The sequence below is a fragment of the Staurois parvus genome, unplaced genomic scaffold (assembly GCF_062004578.1).
Source record: "Staurois parvus isolate SC_StPar_1 unplaced genomic scaffold, SC_StPar_1.0 ptg000177l, whole genome shotgun sequence".
Taxonomy (NCBI): Eukaryota; Metazoa; Chordata; class Amphibia; order Anura; family Ranidae; genus Staurois; species Staurois parvus.
The window spans coordinates 6876082-6899883 of NW_028317973.1; the positions used below are offsets into that span (position 1 = coordinate 6876082).

General features: G+C 41.4%; 1 protein-coding gene across 1 annotated transcript in view; it reads left to right on the plus strand.

The window, feature by feature from the left end:
• LOC149462310 (microsomal triglyceride transfer protein large subunit-like) overlaps positions 1-23802 on the plus strand; it is a 153513-nt gene that overhangs the window by 111703 nt on the left and 18008 nt on the right. The window contains exons 14-15 of the mRNA XM_089677129.1: positions 3848-3972; positions 18346-18516. Coding sequence (XP_089533255.1) covers positions 3848-3972; positions 18346-18516 — 296 coding nt within the window. The remainder of the gene's footprint in view (positions 1-3847; positions 3973-18345; positions 18517-23802) is intronic.

A 23802-nucleotide genomic window follows, 5' to 3' on the forward strand; every position in this document is an offset into this window, starting at 1 on the left:
TTTTTCTGTGATCAGGACTTAACACGCATGCGCAAACAGAAACATTACCCCCCACATTAACAGAGGAGAAACCAGAGGAGAATGAGGTAGAGGAAAGAGAGAATGCTCTGGTAGATGGGGATGCAGAAGAATCCTCTTCTGAGGAATCTACTGCAGGGTCAGGGTTTATCTCACACCCAAAAGGCCTTTGTGATTTTTTTTGCCTATGTAGTCCATTTGAAGATACTATTTCCCAAGTCCTCTTTCTGAAAGGTCTCAGGATTTGGATCATGGTGGCCACAACAATATCCTTAATTCTTTCCTATACATACTCATTTAGGCCTGGTTCACACCTATGCATGTTGCAATCTGCTGCGAGTAAAAAAGTCCCTGACCCTTTCCAAAAATGCAGCGTCTGAAAACACATATATGTGAACATTTCCCATAGGGAATCATGTTAAGTGGGCTGCAGTGAGTTTCTGCAAAACGCAAAAAGCAGTAAAAACCGCATAGATGTGAACTAGGCCTTAAAGGATATTTTATACGTTGACTGGGCTCACCCTGACAAGGTGTTCGTCCCACCCAAAAAGTTTGCTCTGCATTACCCAATAGAGAGTGAGTTCATTAAGAAATGGAGCGTGCCTTTCATTTTCTCCATAAGAGCCTTATGTGTCCAGTAGACAAGATCTCAGTATTTAAAGATGCCTTAAACAAACGTCTGGAGGCCTTATTTAAAGCCTCATTTGCTCTGATAGGGGCAGATGAAGCCAAGGTCTTAAGAAACAGGGGAGTCTCTCATTCGGTCATTCCTACCTTACTGAAGGCTTGGGAGATGACTTCATTGAAGATTTAACAAAGAACTCGGAAATCGTATATTGCTTTGTATGAAGCTGGAGATTTCATCCTTGCAAGGATGTTTTGGATTGCATCCTGAGTTTTCTCCAATCTGGAGTTGGCCAGGCTTTGGCTTTGAGTATGATCAAGGGTCAGATTATGCCTTTGGCGGACCGTTTCTTCACATTCCTTGCTGTGTGCCTTTGTGCAAGGCATCATACATATTGTTCCACCAGTCAGGAATCCATGGGATCTCAACTCGGTACTTTTTGTAGTGCAGAAATTCCTGTTTAAACCAATCCAGAATATTCACTTTGTGCTTCTGACTCAGAAGGTAATTTTCTGGTTGCCATTACTCTGGCTTGCAAAGTTTAGGAACTGGCTGCTCTTTCCTGTAAGGAACTGTTCCTGGTGTTCCACCATGCCAAACTGGTTAAAACTAAGGTGGTTTCTTTGTTCCATCTCAACCAGGACATTTGAGTTACTTTCTTTTAGTCCTAAGGCTCAGATGCTGGGGGACAAGGCTATTCATACCTTGGATGTGGTTTGTACTATCAGGTGTTACCTGAAGTTTACTGCTACAGTTCGACAGTGTGACTCCCCAAACTCTAAATCTACAATTTCTCAATGGATCTTTCAGCTTATTTCTCAAGCTTTAAGTAGCATTACCCCCTTAGCGATTGCTGATGAATTTGGGTCCCCCTATAGCCATGCACAGACAGTCAGTTAGCTTTTTCCACACAAGCTTTCATCCATAGACAGAAATCAGGCCTTGAGCTTTGGTTTTGTTATTTTATTGAGAGGATTCAACTTGGAGAGGTCAAGGGGTGTATAGAATGCCCAAGGGAACTGAAACCTGAGGACAACTTCCTGAACTATTCACAGCAATCTGGAGACTTTCTTTCTGAGTAGGGGATCTAGCTCCTGTTCCTTTAAGTAAAGTGTACAGTCACTAGCATAGGGCTCATCTGGATTCTCACCAGAGTGCTCCTTCCCCTATCCACCCAGTGGGTGCAGGTGTACTCACTCAGATTCTCTCCTATACTGCTTGCTGAATGGCTACTGCTACCAGGCCTATCAGCTAGGCTGCTCCTTCCCTGCCATATAGGTGGTCCTCTCTAAGGGAGCCAGTGAGTCCCGATTTTTCCTTCTTTCTATCTCCAGGCTCACAGGCAGGCCCCATCCCACTAGGCCTTCTGGCAGCCTTTTTCACCCAGCCTCACATCTATCTCTCTCCATCTTCCACCTGACTCTCTCCATGCTTAGTGGGCTCCAACACTTTTTATGGGAGTCTAGCTCCTTGCCAAGCCTCCTGTTGGAGAGTGGCTGAGGTCCCTCAAAAGTGCAGTCAACCACTCCTAAGATCGGCCCACTGTCTCCAGGACCCTCCTCTGAATGCCTCAGAGCAGGGGTAAATTCCAGAGGGGCTGGCCTACAGAGTCTCTCAGTCCTGACCAGAATTTGACCCCTTTGGCTATCTCACCTGAGCTGCTAATCAGCTCCTAACTAACCTTTAGAGTCCAGCTCCCCCTAGCTAAACTAGGAGGGTGCTACACTTATAGTCTAAAGGACAAAGATCCACCGTTTTGGTGAGTAGTCATTCTACCAGGAGTGTTGGTACTTCCTTGACCATTCATCTTCAGGCTTTAGTGGCTCAAGTTTGTAAAGCTGCTACCTGGTATTCAGTTCAAATTTTTATTAGATTTTACCAAGTGAATGTTCCAGCTGCTGCAAACACTATCTTTGGTTGGTATGTTTTGCAGGCTGCTCAGTGAGGTTCTATCCTGTTCTGGTTAAGTTGTTTGGGAGCTGTTGGCTTGTTGGCGTGTTGCCCTCCACTCATATTCAGTGCTCTGAGACATCATTATCGGCTTGGGTACAAAAATGTTCTGTGTCCCATAATGTAAGATAAAGAAAATGGGATTTTTGGTTTATCAGTAAAATACCCCACAGAAGATGGGACACAGAAATTCCCTCTTCCTATGTGGTTTATGGCTTGCTACAACACCTGAATCCTTGTCTAGCTGGGAAGGGTTATCCCTAGAAGATATTTCCTATCTATTTTGCTAGTGTCCAATCACCCGAACGCGTCAGCATAACCCTGTTGTCATAGATATAAAAATGCTCTATGTTCCATTATGTACGCCAAGAAAAGGAATTTGATGGTAAACCAAAAATTTTACTTCTACTGTATTCCTGTTTTGAAATGTTATTTCTTACACATGGGATTGACTCAATGCTTTTGAACATGTTGGGCACCCCTGAAATAGGTGAGATTTTCAGTGCTCTAGAGAACATATAGGGGTCAATTTATCAAAGGCTAAAAGGCTTTTGAAAATCCCCCCAAAATAATGATTGGATAATGGAAGGTAGCAGACCTTTAGAGCCCATTCATACTTGTGCGACTTTTCATGCGACTTTGAGGTCCAAAGTCACATGACAAGTCACACCCTATATTTCCCAATGAGTACCATTCATATCTGTGGGGCTTTAAGTTGCAACGACTTGAAATTAGTTCCCGCACTACTCTTGTCTGACTTTCATGTGGCCTGAAGGCCGTAGACTTCAATGTACACCCTCAAAAGCCACCTGAAAATTGCACCTGAATGATATACATGCGACTTGTGTGTGACTTTGTACAGCACAAACAATCATTCTTGGTCAAAGCCAAAGTTGCACCAAAGTTGCACTAATCCATATTTACATCAAAGTTGTGTCAAAGTCGCATTAAAGTTGCATCAAGGCGCACTGTTAATTTGCAATGGAAATCGCACGATTTTGAAGAAGCACAAGTGCGAATGGAGCCTTAATTCATTTACTGAGCTAAGGGAAAATTCCTCTGCGCCTTTAGTAAGTCTTTGTTTCATTTGATATAATCCTGATTATCTTGAGTGCTATGTATTGTAAAATCTATAATAGCATTACAGTTCAGAACATTTTGATAAGCTATCCCAAATACTTTCTGGCAAAGATGTTTGAGATACTTAAGGATTATACAAGTTTAATTTGGTCATTATGTTTCCTTTTTTTCCAGTGGTTGCCAATGCAGTCTGGGCTACAGGCCATTGTCCAGTATCAGGGTGGACTTGGTTTCGATGTCTCAGCCAACATTGCTGTCAACATCTGGGACCAGCAAACAAAGACAAACATCAATGCCAAGTATGATGTCAGCTACTAATGATTTTCATTTTCTGCTTAAACATTGTCAAAAAAAGTGATGGAAATTTGTGAACCTAATTAAAAATCTCATATGAGATGAGATTTTTTTCATGTGATAAAATTAACTATATAAATGTTTAATATGTTCTAAGGTTATGTGTTTAGTTTTATAAAACTTTCATACCCAAAAAATACTGCTGCTGTCACAACCTATTTTAAAGGGCAGCTCCAGGATAAGCAAATATTGTCAAAAAAAGAAGAGTCGTGTATGTTTACTTAAATTTTGGTGTGCTTTGTGTATTTGTTTTTTTCAGATCTGTGCAGTAATGCAGTGTGAAACTTTACCTGTGCAAGACCTTTCTGTAGTATAGGTTAGTCACTGCTGCTCTCTCCCCTTTTACAGGATGATTGGTCTTGTCTCTGCCCCCTTATGTAGTTATCTGCAAGCAGCCTGTTGTGATTGGGCCTCCTGGGCCCTTCTGACAGCTCTGCTCTGTGCATAAACTGTGCAGCACTGTGGTGATGCCATTGGTACTCTTACAAGGTAATATCTGGGTTAGTAAACAGAAATTATATTTATATTTTCAACATGCAGTATGTATGTGTGTATATATATATATATATATATATATATATATATATATATATATACACACATACTGCATGTTAAAATGGGTTTTTGATATATTGCAAAATATATGAAAAATATTTTTAAGAATATATTTTTTTAAAATATATTCTTCAGATTTTTTGAACATATAAAAAAAGTAATTTTAACATATATTTTTACATATATTTGTAAATGTATTCCAGAAATTTAGATTTGCATTTTTAAAGAAATATAGTATATTTGTAATGTATTTTTAAAAATATTTTTCATATGTTTTGTAATAAAAACGCATTTCCAGGTGCCTAAAAAAAAAAGTAAATGCACATTTTTTACCTGCAAAAAAAGTGCATTTTTTTTTTATAAAGGTGAACTTATCCTTTAAGTGAAAGATTTGTTCCTGGAATTCAGCTGTAATTATGTGTACGATTTTCAGAGTTATAAATATACCCGAACTAAGGACTAGTGAAGCAAAGTGCAATGGTGGTGTGTAGCCCATAGCAATCAGAGTTTTTTAACCACTTGAGCTCCAGAGGATTTACCCCCCTTAATGACCAGGCCTCTTTTTGCTACTCGGCGCTGCACTAATTTAACTGATAATTGCGCGGTCATACAATGCTGCACCCAAACAAAATTTACATCCTTTTTTTCACACAAATAGAGCTTTCTTTCGGTGTAATTTGATCACCTGTGCGCTTTTAATTTTTCACGCTATAAACAAAAAAAGGCCAAAAATTTTGAAGAAAAACAATATTTTTTACTTTCAGCTATAAAAAATATATAGTAAACTCAAAGTTGGTTATAAATTTAGGCCAAAATGTATTCTGCTACATGTTTTTGGTAAAAAAATCCCAATAAGTGTATATTGATTGCTTTGTGTGAAAGTTATAGCGTCTACAAAGTAAGGTATAAATTCTGCAATTTATGCCATTTTTCTGCTATACAACGCTGCGCTAGTTTAACGGACAATTGCGCGGTCATGCAATATGGGACATAAATGAAATTTACATCCTTTTTTTCCCCACATATTGAGCTTTCTTTCGGTGGTATTTGATCGCCTGTGCGGTTTTTATTTTTTGCACTATAAAAAAAAAGTCTGACAATTTTGAGGAAAAAAAAACAATATTTTGGACTTTTTGCTATAAAACATGTCCAGTAAAAAAAAAATGCAAAAATAAAATTTAGTCATAAATTTCTGCCAAAATGCATTCTGCAACATGTCTTCGCTAAAAAAAAAAAACCAATACGTGTAAATTAATTGGTTTACATGAAAGTTATAGCGTTTACAAATGGCGGGAAAGATACTGGGACTTTTAGTTTTTTTTTATACTAATAATGGCGGCGATCAGTGAATTATGGCGGCGATCAGGGACTTATGGCAGCGACCAGCGACTTATGGCGGGACTGTGGCGGACATTCTGACATTGGGGGGTACTGACTTGGGGTCACTGACATCCCCAAAAACACTAATACAGTGATCAATGCAAAAAAAACCCACTGACACTGTACTAATGGCAAGGGGTTAACTTTATTTTGCAGGGAAGGGTTATAGGAGTGAGGGGAGTGTTTTACTAGGGGGCGGGCGTGTGTACTACACGGGACAAGGCTGATCAAGAAAGAGAAACTGTTCTTTCTCGATCAGCTCATCCTCGAGCTGACAGGGAAGTGACAGACAGCACAGCTACTGCAGCTGTGCTCTCTGTCACTGTTTGCCGCCGATCGCCAGGAAACAGCCTCTAAGGAGCGGCTGTGACCCGGCGACTGACATCTGCGGCGGTGATCGGCGGGACAGATAGGGCGGCGGCGCGCCTCGCGCGCGCCCCCTATTTGTTTACAAAACACATTTTAAAATGTGGTTTTGCATGTGAGTGCCGCCCTGCCGCCGTATATGTGGCTGGGCGGCATGTAGTTAAAGAATACATTTTAAATTAAGTTTTTCATAGAAAAAGACAGAAACTGCCATTAGCACAAAAGGGAACATAATCCCTCACAGTTGTAAAAGGTGTAATAATAACAAAGGTTCTGAATGCATGGTGTATCTGTAAGCCGTGTACCGGGGTGGGCTCCCCAGGATACAGTGAAGTCACAAACGAGGAAAGCAACCCCAACACCAGCTTTTGCCACAACAGAATTTTACTTAGATGTGGCAAATAAACACAACCACAAATGCTGGGAACATACAATAAATTTACATACACCCAGCCCAAAGGCTGAGACCCTTGTGCTGCACAGCACGGTGCCTTCTGATGGATGAAGGTAGAAAGTGAAGTAATTTATCTACTGGCGGGCACAACTAAGCTGCCACACCTTACCTGTTATTACCCTAAAAGAGCAGGAATCAGTGTATGGGTGTATGGTATGGGCTAGCCTGCGGTGCAGCACAACAGCTTACAAATTTACACAAATCTACAGTATTCCCCCTCCCATAACTGGTCCTGTAGCACGTGCCTGAGTATTCCTTCTGAGCAAAACGCCAGTCTGGCTTGAGTTTGTAGGATTTTATCAGCTCTCCAATGTGAAATGTCACTTTAAGTTGTGGAGTCCTTCTAATGATCAGTAATAACACTTGTGGCCTGACACAAACAGAGACCCTAACTAACTAACTATAGGTCTGGACTCAGTCTCAAGGCGCCAACACTGAAATGAGGTGCGTGCACGATCTTACCGACCCGGGTCTGCTCCGCCTCCGCTGGTGACTCTGAACAGAACAAATGTTGCTTAGTTCCTCTGCTCTCATCAGCTTCCTGGCAGCAATCTCTGGTTAGTGAGGGACGCTTTCACACCTGGATGTCATCGGATTCTCAGCTCACACGGCCCCTGCATTCAGCATCGTCCAAAACATGGCTGCAGTCTCCTCCTCCTGTTCACTAAAACCCCAACTCCATGTGAAAACTCCACCTCTTCATGAATATACAAATATCTATGCAGTCTGAGCCTGTGTTAGAAAAACAGTGACATCTTGTGGCTAAACCACAGAATGTCAGTCAAAACATTAATTTACTCCACACAATAATTTACTGCACACAAACAGTGTTCAAACAATGAGAGCTGTTTCCCCATCTCACATATCAAAGCTCTCAACAGGCATGAGGCAGGAACATACTGCGTTGATTGAAGCTGATATGAAGGACAGCTGAAGCAGGCATTCAGAAATAGTATAAAGGCAAGTCAGAGACAGGAGAGAGGTCATAGTGGCAGCCAAGATCAGTAGCAGTTGGGCAACGAGGTACAGAAGCCTAGGCAGAAGCATGGTTGAGAACAGAGCCGAGGTCAGAAACAGGTGGGCAGAGGTACAAGCAGAATCCAGGATCAGGTCAGTAACAAGCTGGATCATCAATGGAAATCAGATACATGATACACTAAGAACATAGGAAAATTTGAAGACCAGTCGGCACTGACAGTGAGCAAGTGAATCCCTTAAAAAGCCAATCTGGTGCCAAGAGGAACTGTGGACAGGGTACCGCGTGCACGCACAAATGCGCACACATATGCTCAAATTTTTAAGTGATGCCACTCGTGTATGCATGTCCATGTGCCAGTAGTCTTACTGGAATTCCCTTACACAATGTCTTGGAACAACTACCATGGCAGCTAGAGAGAAAAAGTGTAGGGGGCCTTAGAGATAGAACTAGTGAGTATAGAACCTATAGAATTAGATTTTAGTATTAATCAGTTTGTAAAAGGAAGTGAAATTAAACAGGGTTGCTAATGGAGTACTGTACTTCATGGATAAAAAATATGCTAAGCAAAACATGGCTTTGTAATCCATAACAATCAATCACCTTCAGCTTGCACTATGCCAATCAAGGTTTATAAATGAAACCTTGGTTCTTACTAGTTGCTCTGTAACATTGTTGTCCTGGCTATACTTTAGACCCCTGGTGCCAGACCTGCAGCCAAGGGCTGCCTGCAGCCCTTTGGTATATCATGTGCGGCCCTTAGACCTCAGACATTGGTAGTGGAAACATTGATTGACGGAATAGCATTAATCTGTACTAGCCTCATGTAACATGTTCCCAGTTTTATATTATCTTCTGCAGCGTATCCCCAGCCAAAACTAGTGTCCACACTCTCTGACCCTCATTTCCTCTATTAGGCCTGCAGTCTCTGACAGTCCTCTCAAACAATACATATATTGAGCATTATGTAAAGCCCTTTGGTGATGTCGGCAGCTGCATTTGAGGCCCCTTTAACTCATAAGTTGACAAATACTGCTTTAGTCCCTTTGCCTATTGCTCTTTATCTTTACTGAAAGAAATACAGAGGCTGTCATTACTGACCTTCTTAAAAATGCTACTTATATATTCTGGAGTTTCATATTGATCTAGTTCTAGTACAATGTGTACTTTCTGAGCTTAAACAAGTATGCAGATTAGTAAAGGTCAGAGCTGATCTGCATACCTGCTTCAGGTCAGTGACTAAGAAAGTTCTGAAGTCATTTATCAGTGTAAAAGTCAAGAAAGTAGCATCATTAGTCATGGCCAAAAATATTGGCACCCCTGCATTTCTGTCAGATAATGCATCACTTTGCCCAGAAAATTGTTGCAATTGCAAATGTTTAGCTATTCTCATGTTTATTTCTTTGGTTTGTATTGGTATGCCACAAAAAAGAGGAGAAACAAAAAAGCCAAATCTGACATGTTCCACGCAAAACTCCAAAAATGGTCTTGACAAAATTATTGGCACATTCTCAAAATTGTAAAATATAATTGCATTCCAAATTGTGGTGCTCCTGTAATTTGTAATTAAACTCACCTGTATCAATTAACAGGTGCTGACAATATAGCAATCACATTGGCAATGAGTTAAAATGGTGAAAACTTGACTCAACCTTTCTGTTGTGTGTCTCTGTGTGCCACATGGAGCATGGAAAGAGAAAGAGCAGCAAAGAGTTGTCTGAGGATTTGAGAACAAAAATTGTAGGAAAGCATGGACAATCTCAAGGTTACAAATCCATTTCCAGAGCTCTTAATGTTCCTGTGTCCACTGTGCACAACATTGCCAAGAAGTTCACAGTCCATGGCACGGTAGCTAATCTTCATAGACGTGGACGAAAGAAAAAAACTTGATCAAAGATTGCAACAAAGGATTGTTCAAATGGTGGCTAAAAAACCTTGGTCAACTTGCAGACAAATTCAAGCTGGCCTTCAAGCACAGGGTACAACTATGAAGTTGGTTTACTAAAACTGGAGAGTGCAAAATCTGGTGCAGCTGTGCATGGTAGGCAATCAGCTTCCATCTTCAGCTTGTTCAGTAAAACCTGGAAGCTGATTGGTTTCTATGCACTGCTGCACCAGATTTTGCACTCTCCCGTCTTAGTAAATCAACCCGGTGTCAGCTTGCACCATTATCTGAATGAAAAGGGACGCTATGGTAGGAGACCCAGGAGGACCCCACTGCTGACACAGAAACATAAAAAAGCCAGGCTGGAGTTCGCCTAAACTCACCTGAGGAAGCCAAAATCCTTTTGGGAAAATGTGCTGTGGACAGATTAAACAAAATTACAGCTTTTTTGTAAAGCCCATCATTCTACTGTTTTTAGAAAAAGCAATGAGGCCTTTAAAGAAAAGAATACAATCAAACATGGTGGAGGTTCACTGATGATTTGGGATTGCTTTGCTACTTCAGGCACTGGATGTATTGGCCATGTGCATGGCATTATGAAATCTGAAGACTAACAAAGTATTCTGGGGTGCAAAGTAGGGCCCAGTGTCAGAAAGTTGGGTCTCCATCAGAGGTCATGGGTCTTCCAGCAGGACAATGACCCAAAGCACACATCAGAAAGCATCCAGAAATGGTTTAGGATATAGCACTGGAGAGTACTGGACTGGCCAGCAATGAGTCCAGATCTCAATCCCATAAGCAGCTGTGGAGAGGTCTAAAAACAGCAGTTGGGAAAAGGAACCCTTCCAATCTGAGAGACCTAGAGCAGTTGGCTAAAGAAGAGTGGTCCAAAATTCCACTAAAGAAGTGCAAGAAACTCATTAATAGTTACAGGAAGCAATTTATTTCAGTTATTTTTTCCTAGGGGTGAGCTACCTAATATTAAATTGAGGGTACCAATAATTATGTCCAGTCCATTTTGGGGGTTCTGCGTGGAATGTGTCAGATTTGGCTTTTTGTTTCTCCACTTTTTTGTGTCATACCTATACAAACAAAAGAAATAAACATGAGAATGCCTAACTATTTGTAATTGCAAAAATTGTCTGGGCGAAGTGGTGCATTATCTGACAGAAATGCAAGGGTGGCAGTATTTTTGGCCATAACCGTACAGTATGTATAGTCAGCAATGGCAGCCTCCATCGTCTCTTAGGACACATTCCTTTAGGTTGACCTGACTGCATATTTTCCATGCTTCCACAAGATGGAGCCATTGGTGCATCTCCAGATACTTGGGAATTGTGCTGCTCTGTGGATGAAATTGATAGGAGTCATAAATTTACATGCTGTTTTAGATGATCTTTGTGAGATTTAAACTTGAAAGTGAACCCATTAACTTAGCAGTCTCTGTGTGATGTTTTATCCTATTAAATAATGTGTCATATCTTTATAAAATATATATCACTGCCAGTAAAGCCAGCATACTGATGCAAAGCACATCAAATGCATGAGACATAGCTGAGATCCACTTTACTTAGCAAACTCAATACTGCCTTTTGTACAAGGTCCATGATGAAGAGTGGCAATTGCTTTAGAAGAAATTGCGATTTCCTCAGTTTTGATTCGGCAAAATGTTATGTGCATGTATGTCTTATCTGCCGCAAGTCATTCAAATCAGGAATTAAGGTAAAAAATTACTCGTGCGTGAAAATCCCAGCAGATCAGCAGCTTTTGAAATACTCAGACCAGCCCGTCTGGCACCAACAACCATGCCATGTTCAAAGTCACTTAAATCCCCTTTCTTCCCCATTCTGATGCACAGTTTGATCTTTAGCAAGTCGTCTTCACCACGTCAAGATGCCTAAATGCAGGGCTTGAAATTTCCACTCACCTGCTTGCCAATGGCGAGTGGAAATTATGGTAGGGACGAGTGTGCCCCCAGGGCAGTCTTGCTGAGCAGGCTCGGAGCTCAGGACGGATCTGTCATTGGTACTGGGAGCCGTCAGACTGCTCAACAGCTGAGTGCAGTGAAAGCAAAGGAAGGAGTGTGTGCTGTGCTCTCTGCCTCCCCCTAGAGTGCAGTACCCGGATCTGTGAGTGAACTATGAAGTACTGCAACTTTTTATGGGGGCGGGGGGTGGTGTGTGTGTGTGTACGTGTACATGTGTGTGTGTGTCTGTGTATGCATGTGTCTGTGTGTATGTACATGTGTCTGTGTGTGTGTACATGTGTCTGTGTGTGTGTGCATGTACGTGTGTGTGTGTATGTGTATGTACGTACACGTGTCTGTGTATGTATGTACATGTGTCTATGTGTATGTACATGTGTCTGTGTATTTCTGTCTGTGTGTATGTACATGTGTCTGTGCGTGTGTATTTCTGTGTATGTGCATGTATCTGTGTGTATGCGTGTCTGTACATGCCTGTGTGTGTATACATGTGTCTGTATGTGTGTTTGTACATGTGCCTCTGTGCGTGTGTGTACATGTTTCTGTGTGTGTATGTGTATGTACATGTCTGTGTGTGTGTGTACAGGTGTCTCTGTTTGTGTGTGTTTATTGGTGGCGAGTAACTCTTAAGGCCTGGCTAGTAGCTCAGGACTTGAAATTTTAAGCCCTACTAAATGCATTGAGTTGCTGCCATGTGATTGGCTGATTACCAAGCAATTGAACAGGTGTACCTAATAAAGTGGCCGGTGAGCGTATATACAGATGTACCTGATTCACCAGTTCATTCACCACTATGTGATAAAGATGATCAGCTATTTTTGAAGGTTATCTATCAATAAAAAAACTGATAAAAGATGGTAAACATCTAAATGAGTCTTGTACAGGGATGATATTAGGGTTTACTGGTGAATTGCTGGGATTCTTCTCGTTTTCCTGGTCAGCTGAGTGACAAGTACCAATTATTTTGATGGAATGGATAATCCAGCCCCCTTTCTATAAATGGGTGGGCTCACAGCATCAATAATGGTTGGCCAATCAGACCATGGTTTTACCACCCCCTCACCACCCACCTAAAACTTAACATGCTGGCTGTAAACATTCCATGGCAAATTTAACTCAGCATGCCAAGTTTGACAGGCAGCACTACCTGTCAGACTCGCCCATTGAAGTCAATAGGACTGCATTGCAACCATAACTTTTTGTTTGCTGCACGATGATTCTACACAAAATCACATGTTTCTACACAACAGTTGTGTGTAGGGAGGGATTGTTTTATTAATTTGTATTTTATTTATTTTCTATATTTTTATTGGTATGTGTCCCCCATGGCTCAGGTGTTTTATTTTACGATAGTATGATTATTAATCACTTGCCTGCCACCCTATAGCAGAAATACTGCTACAGGGTGGCAGGTCTGTGCAGCTTCAGCTGTCGATCACCAGATCACCCTCTGACGGGGGGAGAGGTCTGTATGTAAACAATACAGATCTCTCCCCTGTTAGCTCCTGCACACTGCTTTGTATGGCTTCATAGCAGAGCCATAAAAAGCAACATGCTTACGCAGTAAAGCACACACAAAGCACACACAGTAAAACAGCACACAGTTAACCCTTTGATCGCCCCAGATGTTAACCCCTTCCTGCCCCGTGTCATTATTACAGTGTCAGTGCTTTTTATTAGCACTGCTCACTGCATTAGTGTCACTTGGGATGTCAGTGACAGTTAGTCAGTTCCCCCCCAGTGTCAGAATGCCTGCCGCAGTCCTGCAATAAGTCGCTGATCGCCACCACTACTAGTATATAAAAAAAAATTCCAGTATATATAGCACCATTTGTGGACGCTATAACTTTCACGTAAACCAATTAATTTACATGTACTGGGATTTTTGTTAGCAAAAACATGTAGCAGAATACATTTTGGCCTAAATTTATGATGAAATTTGTCTTTTAAAAATTTTTTACTGGAAATGTTTAATAGCAAAATGGCAAAAATATATATTTTTTTCAAAATTGTCAGTATTTTTTTGTTTATAGTGTAAAAAATAAAAAATGCAAAGGCGATTAAATACCACCAAAAGAAAGCTCTCTTTGTGGGAAAAAAAGGACATAAATTTCCTTTGGTTGCAGAGTTGCATGACTGTGAAATTGTCAGTTAAAATAACACTGCGCCACAACGCAAAAATGGCCTGGTCAGGAAGGGGGGTAAATCCTCAGGAGGACAAGTGGTTAACCTTACAAATGGGCAAAACTGATTAACAACATTGCCCAATCTTCCCCACTCTCCATGGACTTTGATGGGGTTTATGTTTATGAACAAGATTCATAAAGCTGATTGTGAACAGAAACCTAATAGATTTACTTAAGGCAGTATTAATCCCAAAACCAAAAATGTAATATATTGCAACTTACCAATCATTAGGTGTGCTGGCTGCATTAGTTTTCACACCTCCTGTGTTAGAATGCCTTAACCCTGGATGAAGGAGCATAAGGGCACCTTTGGACAGCAGCATTGTCAGTCTGGGGGGAGGGGAGTGTTAAATGCAGTAGCGGATTTAGGTACACTAACAAATCGAAGCCAAACTCCAGCTCACACTTTATAAGCAGTTACAGCAAACCACTTTTTTCCTTTTTGGATAAAGGTTTTACATAAAAAATTGATCATTGTAAACACCTGGCTGGTGTTGAATGGTTTGCCTCTTTCCTGTAACTTCTACATTCTTCTGGAGAGCTTGTTCTTTTGAAAAACAACAGACTTAGCGGTCAGATCACCAGATGAAGATATAAGAAAGAAAGCCTAATGCAGTCATCACATCTAAGAATTGGTAAGCTGCAATATAATAAATGTTTGCATTTGGGTTTAATACAGCTTTAATTTTGTTCACTTTGTGGTATGTATGTGTATTCATGACAGATATAGGGCAGCACAGTGGCTAAATGGTTAGTACTTCCACCTGGCCATACTAGGGTCGTTGGTTCGAATCCCAACCAGAGCACCACTTGCCTGGAGTTTGCATGTTCCTCCTGTGCCTGCGTGGGTTTACTCTGGATCCTCCCACACTCCAAAGACATGCTGGTAGGTTAATTGGATCCTGTCTAAATTGGCCCTAGTATGTGTATATATGAATGTGAGTTAGGGACCTTAGATTGTATGCCCCTTGAGGGTTAGGGACTGATGTGAATGTACAGCGCTGAGCGAACCATTGGCGCTTTATAAATACTGTATAATAATATAATAATAATAATGTACAATATAGTTAGTCTAGCTGAAAAAAGACAAAAGTCCATCCAGTTCAACCATTAAAAAAAAAAAGTTATAATCCTATACCCACTGTTGATCCAGAGGAAGGCAAAAAATCCAGAAATGCATGATCCAATTTGCTCCTTCATGGGAAAAAATTCCTTCCTGATCTCCCGGGAGGCAATCGGATATTCCCTGGATCAACCTTACCTATAAATGTTAGTATCCAGTTATATTCTGTGTATCCAAGAAGGAATCCAGGCCTTTTTTCTTGTACCAAAAGGTTTATTAAACAAGTAATATGCTACAAAGCGACATCAGACAATAGAGGACAGGGAAACATCAGGAATACACATATTAGGCTCACACCGGGGTCCAGATAACACTGTGAAAAACAGAGGGCCATGAAGCCCACAGTTGATCCAGAGGAAGCCAAAAAAAATCCAGCAAAGCATGATCCAATTTGCTCCTGTAGGGAAAAAAAATCCTTCCTGATCCCCCAAGAGACAATCGGATATTCCCTGGATCAACTTTACCTATAAATGTTAGTATCCAGTTCAGGGGCGGACTGACAACTCTTGGGGCCCCTGGGCAATAGGGGATCATGGGGCCCCTGTGTCCTTGCCCAAACTCAAAAAAGCCTATGAAAAAGGTACCGGGGCATCTCATGGGGCCCCCTACTGACCCCGGGCCCTCTGGCAGTGCCCAAGTTTCCAAATGGTCAGTCCGCCCATAATCCAGTTATATTCTGTGTATCTAAGAAACAATCCAGGCCTTTTTTGAAGCAATCCACTGAGCTGGCCAGAACCAACTCTTGAGGGAATCTATTCCACATTTTCACAGCTCTCACTGTGAAGAAACCTTTCCGTGTTTGGAGATTAAATTTCTTTTCCTCCAAACGTAAAGAGTGCCCCCTTGTCCTCTGTGATGACCTCAGGGTGAATAGCTCTACGCTGAGTTCACTATATGAACCACTGATGTATTTATACATGTTGATCATATCCCCCCTTAATCTCCTCTTCTCAAAAGAGAATAAATTCAGTTCCTCTAATCTTTCCTCATAGCTGAGCTCCTCCATGCCTCTTATCAGTTTGGTTGCCCTTCTCTGTACTTTCTCCAGTTCCCCAATGTTCTTTTTGTGAACTGGTGCCCAAAACTGAACTGCATATTCCAGATGAGGTCTTACTAATGATTTGTACCGGGGTAATATGATATCTCTCTCTCTGGAGTCTATACCTCTTTTAATACAAGAGAGGATTTTAATATATGTGCAAAGTGCTGCATAAATTGACAGCACTATATAAGTGCCTGAAATAAATAAATAAAATATTTACATTGGACATTTAAACAATTTCTACTATGCTTGGCACATCTGTTCATGTGCAATGAGATTTAAAGAACGGGACCATCACTTGCACATAATTGGATAATTAAAGAAAATGTCAGTTCTCCTTTCACTGGCCATTATTTAATGAAAAGTGTACTTTAACTCACTTCTACATTATTCTTCCTATCCTAGCAGTTTTTCATAGATTATACTCTCCAGTAACATTGCTCCTGTGAGATTTTTTTCAGTGTGGCAGTTTTTCTTACAGACTCTTCAAAATGTTGTACTTGCACATGTGCACCGTAGGCTCCATTCACTTCAGTAGAAGGCCTTGCCTATAGGCTGCCAGTCTAGTGATGGAATTTCCATTAATTGACCTGTAACTCCCACTCCTGCGGGATCTCCACATAACTGGGGCCACTCAGTCTTTTCTCCTGAAACCGTCAAAATGTTACACAGTGCTACCTTGGCGTGCACACCATAGACTCCCTTCAATTCAATAGAAAGCCTGTCAACAACCCGTCAGTCTGACTTTCGATTCAATTGAATGTAGTCCATGGGGCACATAAAGGACAATAAATGTAATGAAACAAGTCCAGAGTATATTCGTCATTCACACACCTCTCCTGCATTTAAATTAAAGCAGAATTTCACCCAAAAAGGGAAGTGTGCATCCTCCCCCCTTCACTGCCACATTTGCCATTTTTGGGGGGGGGGGGCAGGTACCTGATTTTGATAGGTATATGCTCCCACTTCTGGTCAGATGCACCGCAGCGATCTGGGCAGGAGGTTTGCCCCCTCTCCTTTTCCCCGCAGTTTTCTTGGAAACTTCACAGGTTGTGGGACCATTCACGAAGTGCAGCACACTTTGCACATGTGCAGTAAGGAACCAGCAGTGAAGTTCACTGCCAGTTTCCCATATTTAAGATGCTGATGCCTGCACTCTTAGCCGATTGAAGAATCACTTCGGCTGAGGATAACGCTGACTCCCTGGACAGGTAAGTCAAATGTTATTGCATAAAAAATGCATGCATAACACATGTACATGAGTGCATTTCCTGCATGCATGACAATCCATATTTCGCAGCTGCAAGCTTTTGAAGGCTGCTGCAGGTATGTGTATTTTGGCTTTATTAATTCAAACAAAACTTAGCATGAATATAGCAAGAAATTGTGGTTATGTATTAGATTGTAACTTCTATACACTGATTCCGAAGGGGTTGGTGTACACAGGGCTGTGGATAAGGGGGTACCACCAGTCCTCCTGTACAGGGCTCAGGCCAATAGGGGTGCCCAGGCAGCTGGGTGAATCAGATGTGGGCAGGGAGGGTGATCGGCACGGCGAGGCACAATTACTTGAATTGATTCCCTGTATGGCTTTCTCTGCAGAAGCTGAAAGCTGGCTTCTTCTCCTTTTCCTCCCGCTGGCTTTCAGCTGCTGCATAGAGAGAGGGAATGGTTCCAGTAATTGCTCCCTGTCCCACCCATCACCCTCCCTGTGCATTCTAGAATTCCCCCTGCTGACCTGCCCCTCCCTGTGTGCCCTCGCCCACACACTGCTGCAGGCTTCCCTCCTCTCCATTCCACTGGTAGCTGCAAGCACACAATAGGATGGAGAATGGGGGAAGGGTCTGGCACATATGTCACATTTACCAGCCTCTTCCTTTCCTGAATGAACACAATGAGTGATTGGTACTGGTCACTCACTACGTTCATTCATAACTGAAGAATAGTTAAACTTTGTTTATTTTAATTTTTTTTTGGAGGGGGCTGTCAGGTTGGCTGTATGGGGCCCCATGGTTTCTAACAGCAGCCCTGGGTGTACATAATATTTTATATAAGGTCAGTTTGATTAGACATTGCCCCCTACAATCCAAACAAAAGTTCAGAAACTGCATTCCGCACTTCACAGATGGACACAACCCACAAACACTTGTGTACACTGACTCATATGAAAAATGGGCAAAGTGCTGAATATAATTCCATCCTATTAGATTTCAGTAGTCAGCATCAGGTCTGTGAAAAATGAATTTCGATTGGGTATTGTAGGTTGCTCCGCATTGCTCTTTAGGAATAAATTTGTTAGTTCTTTTTTTCTGTTTTATGAAACACTGGAAATAATTGGACGTGGCCATGTGTTTTCTCTTATAACAGAACCGGTCTTGTGTTTGAGTTGAAGACAGAAGTTGACACCTCCTTCTTCCATGTTGACATGAAAGCTCAGGTTGAAGCAGAGAGCACTATTGATCAGGACACCATAATGAAACTTTCCACCTCTCCAGCGTCAATGTGTATTGAGCTGCGGCATGATAATGTTCCTTACAGGTAATGGATATGTGCTTTGGAAATAGTTAAATGAAGGTTGCATGTATATAACATGTTTATGGCAGTTTTATCAATGCCATTTAACTAGGATTAGTACATATGCATATATTGTGTAAAGGTTTCAGGCATTTACGGCTCATTCAGATGAAAAATTAGTACCATCCTGTGTGCAGGCAGCCCACAGAAGTGGATGCATGCACAGAGCCAACATGGACACACTCGCTTGTCAAAGTTTGACATGCGGGTAGGAGCAGGTACAAAGAGGTGCTGTGCAGGGCTGGGCAGGAGGGGCGGCAGCCCTGGGTACAATGGCTTGTGGTAGGGATGGGGGCACGTTCTTTCTGTTACAGGGATAGGAGTAGTGACACCAGCAGTGATTTTGAGAAGCAAGTGACTTCTGGGTGTAGGATCCTCTAAGCTTGCACATCATGAACCAGGGAGGGGGTCGCATCCTTGCCCTGGGCGCTGAATGACCTTGTCCCAGCACTGTTGCTGTGTTCAGATCTGTGCACCCACTCCTGCCCATATGTCAAACTTTGACATGCGATTGTTTCCGTGCCAGTTCTGTGTGTGCTTGCGCTTCTATGAGCTACCTCTTCACAGCTCTGAGGTGGATGCACACACATCTGCTAGTGGCTCTAAATGAAAGACGGCACTAATCTGCCGTCTGAATGAGCCCTAAGGGACTGAATACATATATAACGAGGATGCCATGGCTGGTAGCTTATTTTCAAAGACACAGATGACTCCTGTTCAGTAATGTAATTTAATACTTCCAAATGTCAATTTTAAACATCCTTTATAATAAGGGTTGTCATCCTGTCAGTGGTTTTAAAGCAGCTGCAGATTTGTCATATGGTTATGCATGCAAAACACAAAACACTCCCAGGATATTACAGAGGGTTAACATTATGGCCATAGATGTGTATGTTATTCATTAACGGTGCCCCTTTTTCACTGTTTTTGCAGCTGTCCACACCAGTCAGTTAACCGACTCCTGTGCTGCAAGGCTTGCTGTTACCTGCAGCACAGGGTAAAGCTGGCCACATACATCAGTGAATGGTTGGATATGCAAGTACAATCTATTTCACCATGTCTTATGGCCTAGCTTCTGCTCTATAGAGACACTGTTATCTTGTTCCCCTTGTCCATTCAAGAAAGGTGACCCCCTTGCCGGAGCTCCCTTTCTAATCCTTCTAGGGGTCTACAGATCTATATGGCTCTCCCAAGTGGCTTTCCAGCACTACATCTACCCATTCCTACTCCCTTATCTGCTCATCATGTGTTCAGACCAAAGCCCCAGGACATCATCCCCCTGTCCAACTCAGCACTGATCCCTCTTACTTCTTCATAAGGTTTTGTATTCTGGTTCCATGGTTGCAGGCTATGGTTCCAACAATCTCACTGTGCATCTGGGGCCAGTGTGACATGAGGGCTCAGGTCACTTGCCATGTGTTCCATTCCGTTACTTACCAACATAAGTGTAGACCTCTTTCCACTAGCCTCAACCAACTCCCAGCCCAACCAGGTTTACACTTGTCCCTTGATTTCGGGATCCTGTATACCCCACCAGTGCAACCTAATATGGGTCGTGCTTATCCTGCCACCTGCGGCTTAACTGTGCCCTGACCCACTTCACGTGCTTCCATCCAGGTATTCAGGCATCTCCTTAGAATAACATTCCTCCAGTCTGAAGCAAAGTCCATGTCTTTTACTGAACACTTGAAAGATACCTTTTCCATTATGTGGCATCATGTTCAATAGGCAAACATTAGGGTAACAAATGTAACCCATCTTCAGACCATCAGAAGATTGTCCCTTATTCCCATGGTCAGGGGTGCACTTCGGTGAAGGAGTCCAACTCCAGGAAAAACCCTCTCCAGAGGAAGCTCATATGAGGAATGCCAAGGACACTGTCCTACTATTCCATGATGCTGCTTTCTCTACACCCCAATCACACCTAACTAAGCTCCATCCACTATTTACATAGAGTTCCCTTGTTCCCATGGTCAGGGGTGCACTTCGATGAAGGAGCCCAACTCCATGAGAAACTCTTTCCTGGTGAAGCCCACATGGAGAATACCATGGACACAGTCCTGATATTCCATACTGCTGCTCCCTCTACACCCCAACCACACCTAACTAAGCTTCATTCATTATTTATTTAGAGTTCTACCATACAGGGCAGAGTTGAGACATCATTTTCTGTGGGGCAGGTACCAGGAGGAATCCAAACTAAAGGGAAACAAATTAACCCCTTCCTACATACTTCGCTTTTTAAACATGGCATGCCCTTGGGACCCAGGACTTCACCCCCGTGGTCCAATGCTGTACACCCCCAATCCACCACCACCTTCACAAGGCCTTGTATTGTGATTCTGTGGTTGCAGACTATGGCTCCATCGCCAGGCCAAAAGAAGATTTACACTTGTTACTTGTGTTCAGGATCCTGCATACTCCGCCAGTGCTGCCTATTATGAGTCACGCCTATCTATTCGCCTGCAGCCCTGCACTGGCCCACTTCATAAAATTCAGACATCACTTCCTGGGGGAGGTATCAGGAGGAGGCCGAACTAAAGGGAAACATATTAACGCCTTCCTACATGTTGCCACATGACACAGGCACGAAAATGAGGAGGCATACACAACAATTCTGACACTGTCTCATTTTGGGGAAACAGATGAAATCATATAAAGGCTTTTTTAACCAATCCAATCATTTTGTATTTACAACAAAAAAAGTTTGTCAGGGGTAGCCTTACATACATAACATGGTCTTCTGATCCAGCATCAAGGGGCTGTCATGTAATGTCTTTGGGCAGCATTGCTCCAAAGTAATCCAATGTCTGCCGAAACAATACATTCACATTATATCAACTGAGATAGTCCCTACATTTTGTTGATTTCATAAGAATTAAAAAAAAGTGAATCACTCAGAAGACTCTTCAGAGGGTCCAAACACAGAATCTCTGTGACAGAATTTTGTATTAGATTTACTGGTCCTATAAAATGGAACATGCTGCATCAGGAAATATAGGTGGTATAGTGCAATCTGCCTGCTGAGAGGAAAATACATTTCAATAGCCTTGGAAATGTTCGCTTCATGTGAACTGTGGTAAAAAAAAAATGTTAATAGACTTATAACTACAATACTGGAAGGTTATATCACAAATTTGCCAACAGAATTCTGTTTAGAATCCCACTGACAAACTTATCATGACAAGATAAAGAGCATACAAATAAAAGAGTTTATGTAAGGTTCTGGGCTATGATAAACACAAAGAACAATATATATATATATATATATATATATATATATACACAGTATATATCAGGGTGTCAAACTGGCGGCCCTTCAGCTGTTGTGAAACTACAAGTCCCATTATGCCTCTGCCTTTGGAAGTCATACTTGTAACTATCAGCCTTGCAATGCCTCATGGGACTTGTAGTTTGCCAACAGCTGGAGGGTTGCTAGTTTGACACCCCTGGTGTATATATATATATATATATATATATATATATATATATATACACAAGGAAGCTTATAAAGCTGTACTATACACTGTACTGTACACTGTTTGTACTATAATGGGTTAATGGGTGCAGAAAAATTAGATGCAAGTCTGTAAAAGTGTGTTTAATTTTCTGTAATTCACAAATTACTAGATTGTAAACTCTAACAAGCAGGGCCCTCTGTTCCCTCTTGTACCAAAATGTATTGTAACTGTAATGTCTACCTTCATTTTGTAAAGCACTGCGCAAACTGTTGGCACTATATAAAACCTGTATAATAATATTATATTCCATATTGACCTGTATAGTACAGCGTTATAAGCTTCCTTGTGTGTATATATATATATATATATATATACAGTATATATCAGGGTGTCAAACTGGCGGCCCTCCAGCTGTTGTGAAACTACAAGTCCCATCATGCCTCTGCCTTTGGAAGTCATACTTGTAACCATCAGCCTTGCAATGCCTCATAGGACTTGTGGTTTGCCAACAGCTGGAGGGTCGCCAGTTTGACACCTCTGATATATATATATATATATATATATATAAATATATAGATATATATATATAGATATATATATATAGATATATACACACAAGGAAGCTTATAACGCTGTACTATACAGGTCAATATGGAATATAATATTATTATCCAGGATTTATATCAGGCTAACAGTTTGCGCAGCGCTTTACAAAATGAAGGTAGACATTACAGTGTTTTGGACGTGGTCACTTACAGTCCACCTACCGTGATCTACCAGTGAGCCTAATAATGCAGAAATACGTGCACGCAGAAGTAAGACACTGACACCGTTTACAGTTTGTCAACTTCCCAATTTCTACTTTACTGAGGAACTAAACATAGTATTTATAGGTCATATGACGTAAGCGAATCATATGCGATGATTGGGTGAAAAGTCCCCTAAGTTTCCTGTGTTCTTTCATCCGTGTTGATATCTTCCAATCATTGTCACAAATGAGACTTATTCCCTTTTATGGGGGTTGTTTACGTTGAAAGGTGCTTTTTCTTCTAATGAGTCACCTCGGGCGAAACTCCGGATGAAGGCGCCATCTTAATTATCATTGTTCTGTTAACTAATATCTGATTGTTTACTTAAAAGAGTAAGGAATTTAAAGAGCAAGAGGCAGAGAGAAGCAAAACTATAAAATTGTAATTTTACTGATTACACTGTTCAACAAATTTTTATTTTTTGCCAGTTTTGGAAACAAAAGGATCCATTTCTTAATGAATTTCACATTCTGAGTTCAAATATAACAATGAAATTTGTCAATTGGCTCTAGTTTTTCTGTAAACGGAAAGTTTTCTACTATAGGCGTAATGACTACATAATGCACAATAATTATATAGATAGATGTCTTTCCACAAATATAAAGCAAGTGATATTGACTAAATAACAAAGCCTAAATGGCATAATATATTGCATAGGATTACCAAGAAAAATTATAGCCATAAGCTAAGTTGAATCATTTTAATACTTAGGATTCTCACTAGTTTTGTCTTCAGTTTGTGTCGGTTTTGCTTCTCTTGGCTTTTCTCTTGTATTCGAGGAAAGGGCTATCTCTTACAACTGCACGTGACTACACGCTTCAGGTTCTTCCTCACTTGACTCAACCACGAAGGATTCTGGTGCTTTAGGAATTGGTAGCCCCTCTTCATGAGGAACTGGACGTATTGCCGATGGAATATTTGGATTGTGCACAGATAACTTTTTCTTCTTATTTAGCCCTTTTACAATTGGAGGCACCATA